The sequence below is a fragment of the Verticillium alfalfae genome, genomic scaffold (assembly GCF_000150825.1).
Source record: "Verticillium alfalfae VaMs.102 supercont1.9 genomic scaffold, whole genome shotgun sequence".
Lineage (NCBI taxonomy): Eukaryota > Fungi > Ascomycota > Sordariomycetes > Glomerellales > Plectosphaerellaceae > Verticillium > Verticillium alfalfae.
In genome coordinates this window covers 1,247,638-1,251,004 of record NW_003315030.1, presented here as the reverse complement: position 1 = coordinate 1,251,004, position 3,367 = coordinate 1,247,638, and the positions used below count along the sequence as shown (strand labels likewise).

General features: G+C 59.1%; 2 protein-coding genes across 2 annotated transcripts in view; one reads left to right on the top strand and one right to left on the bottom strand.

Moving 5' to 3' along the window:
- Positions 1-1,510: 1,510 nt before the first annotated feature.
- VDBG_07336 (conserved hypothetical protein) lies at positions 1,511-2,713 on the top strand (the record flags this gene model as incomplete). Its single annotated transcript, XM_003002719.1, has 1 exon — positions 1,511-2,713. The coding sequence occupies one exon, from the start codon at positions 1,511-1,513 to the stop codon at positions 2,711-2,713; it is 1,203 nt and encodes a 400-aa protein (XP_003002765.1).
- A 403-nt stretch (positions 2,714-3,116) lies between these two features.
- The window catches only part of VDBG_07335 (FAD dependent oxidoreductase), a gene marked incomplete at both ends in the record, with an annotated part of 1,748 nt that continues 1,497 nt past the window's right edge, over positions 3,117-3,367 (bottom strand). Inside the window, one exon of the mRNA XM_003002718.1 lies at positions 3,117-3,363. Coding sequence (XP_003002764.1) covers positions 3,117-3,363 — 247 coding nt within the window. The remainder of the gene's footprint in view (positions 3,364-3,367) is intronic.

Below are 3,367 nucleotides of genomic sequence, written 5' to 3'. Positions count from 1 at the left end.
CTCTGTTATGCCATCCACATTCACAAACCGCACACCTCTAGTCTCGTCTGGAAAAGCACCTTCACCATGGCCAGAGAGCCAAGAGAAACGTTTGTTCGCCAGCCATATTGGCATTTCGACGCAAACCATGGCCCGATCGAGCCTCAATCCGAGCCCCTCCCCACGAGCTTAAAACAGCGCCTCCCCAAGACGAGGAAGCCCCGCTGCAACGGCGCGCTGTTGTCCAGGTCTAGACACCAATGCACGTCCCACGACGTTACCTTGGAGCACCCTGCTTCCACCCGTAACCCCCGTGCCGCGTTTCTGGAACCTGGAGCGGAGCATGACATGGTTCCTTGACGCTGGCGTCGCAGCACTGCGACTGGACGGCGACGATCATGTTTTCTGGCCTGGCCATCACCGCCGTCGCCCCTCGAGCGAGAGAGACCGACGCACGTCGCCCAGCCCACGAGACGAAAGAGAAGCTGACAAAAGAGGATCTGCAAATTGCCAAGTCTGATGAGCACAGATTGACTTTCACCTTCACAGCGAGTTGAGATTGACCGCTAATGCAGCTTCACAGCAACGGAGGCCTTGACAACGACTGATGGCCCGCGCCTATGACTCGGAACACTCGACTTCATCAGGACAGTCCTCAGATGATTGCCGAGTGCCTTGCCTGCCCAGATCTGTCGTCCTTAAGCTTCAGAGCCGCCTCGGTGAGAGTTACTCTGTCGGCTCTCTCCACTTTGGGACGCCCTCGTCTCAACGGCGGTCTGTCAGCTGGTCGTCGACCGGGGTGGCCCTGTTCGAGGCGCTTCATCGCTACCTCGCTTCCAGAGAACCCAACCATTAGCGCCCCCGTTTGGGTTCGCGCTTCTTTGAGCGCCCTGTATCAAGGGTGCCATTCTTCGGCCTTAGCATCAACTCTCTCTTTTTGGGTCATCTTGAGACGAGCCCCGTCGGATGAGACCGAGCTTTGGGATGGCAGGCACCTGTGCATCTGTGATGCTGCCGCACCATCTTCTGGCAATGCGGCCGTGTGATCGACTTCAGGGCATCCCCGTCGTCATTTCGGATCCTGCTGTCCCTCCGCCTCGCGTCGGAGCCGATCGACAGCGAAGCCTCGAGTTGGGATGACACCCACCACAGACAGCATCGACCGTGGGACATGAGGCCCGGCGAGCTAGGCATGCCGGGGGACGAGATGCGACTTGACGACCCTCTCACTTCTCTTCTCCCTATATAATCGTCCCATCCCATCCGTCGAGTTATGCTTCTTTCTCTCCCCCTCCTCATCCACATCCAGCTTCATCAAGTCTTCCTTCGCTCTCAGGTCTTCCTTACCTTCCTTCTCTTACCTTCTATCTTTAGGTTCTGTGAACTCTTTTTCCATTCTATTCTTACGTTCCCTCACTCGCAAGACTATCCAACTACAACCGCTAGCCGGCCTCTTTCATTCTTTGACAGAATATCAGTTTTCACTTCGTTCCTCACAACCACAACAACCAACCTCGTCAACATATCCAACATGTCTGCCTCTGCCAAGCTTATCCTCATCTCCGCCCTCGTGGCCTACGTCGAAGCCCGTTTTGGCCAGGAGCAGATCCCTGTCGCCGCCGTCTCCGCCCTCGACGGCCAGTTTGGCCAGTCCGGCCAGGCTGCCACCCTCGCCGGCGGCGTCCCCGGCGTCCTCCTCGGCGGTGCTGACCCCTGCGCCAAGCTGACCCTCGCTGACAACATTGTCACGACCCTCGGCAACGACCCTGCTGTCATTGCCGCCGCTGCCGGTGTCGTCGCTGCCGAGCAGAACTTCAACCCCTTCACCTCCGACATTCCCAACATTTGCGGTGACGCCAGCCTGCCCGCCACCGAGGCCCTGCGCGGCATCCTGCCCGCCATTGACCCTGCCGTCGCCAACTCGGCCCTGGCCAACCAGCTCAGCGCTTCATCTCTGCAGACGCCCCTTGACGCTGCCGGCGTCTCGGTTGCCGACCTGTTCATCGCCAACGGATTTTCGGATCTGAAGATTGACGGCCAGGCTGCCGCTGGTGCCGGTGCCGGTGCCGGTGCCGGTGCTGGAGCTGGAGCTGGAGCTGGAGCTGGAGCTGGAGCCGACGCTGGAGCCGGAGCCGACGCTGGAGCTGGTAACAACGCTGGCAACGGCACGGACGCCAACGCCGGCAACGGCAATGCCGGCGACAACAATGCTGGCAACGGCAACGCTGGTAACAACAACAATGCCGGTAACGGCTGTGGTGCTGTTGCTCCTGCTCCTGATGCTGGAGCCGGAGCTGGCGCTGATGCCGGCAACGGTAATGCTGGCAACGGTAACGCTGGTAACGGTAACGCTGGCAACGGCAACGCTGGTAACGGTAATGCTGGCAACGGCAACGCCGGCAACGGCAACGCTGGAGGCAACGCTGGAGGCAATGCTGGCGGTGCCGCCGACTTTGGCCAGTGCACGCCTACCATGGACTTCCAGCTCGGCCGTGGCAACCGCGCCGCCAATGAGGGCACCTTCCTTCCCACCGACCCTCTCGTCGCCCAGGGACAGCAGGATGCTCTCAACCCCAACATCATCACCAACCGCATCTGCGACCAGCTCATCAACGTCTGCAATGCCAACGCCGCGGCCATTGCGCAGTGGGAGGACGCTCAGGCTCAGGTTGAGGCTTCCGGCGACCGCAGCGCCGCGGTGGCGGACGTCTTCAACGGCCTCCTTGGCTTCTAAACGGTGCCTGGGACTTGGTGTCCATTTTGATTTGGTAGCATGTGCTGTCTCTGGATTTTGATAGCCGCCCTCCTTCTCAGAGGGCGGACCTTAGCATGGCGCTTGCAAATGTATTTACATACAAATATGGTACGATATGGGAGCAAAAAATTTACTTTTGTGGGTGGAGCTGGTTCTGGATGACATTTTGAAGGAAGGGGAAGATACTGGTAGCCTGAGTACATGACACGGTCTGGTGTTCTGGAGAAATCAATAACGAAACATTCAGTCAATTACTGCGACTTGTGCACCTTGTCAGACTTGTGCGATCTGTGCGAATAACGTTACGGGCATGCGATGATGTCTTGCCGGTTTGTGGAACAGATGGCGGCTCGGGTTCAGGGGTTCAGGGGCATGTACGCCATCACCCCGACAAAGCCTTTGCGGCCTGCTGTCCAGCCATTCGCCCAAACACTGCACACTCGAGCAGAGATGACCCTCCTAGTCTGTTGTCACCATGGACGCCTCCAGTAATCTCACCAGCTGCCCAGAGTCCCTCAATCGGCTCCAGCACGCCGCCCGCCCCTCGCCGCAGCACGCGTGCCTCTGCGTCGAATGCAGCGCCTCCCATGGTGAAATGCACAATCGGCGTCACCTTGCCCACGCAGACGACCT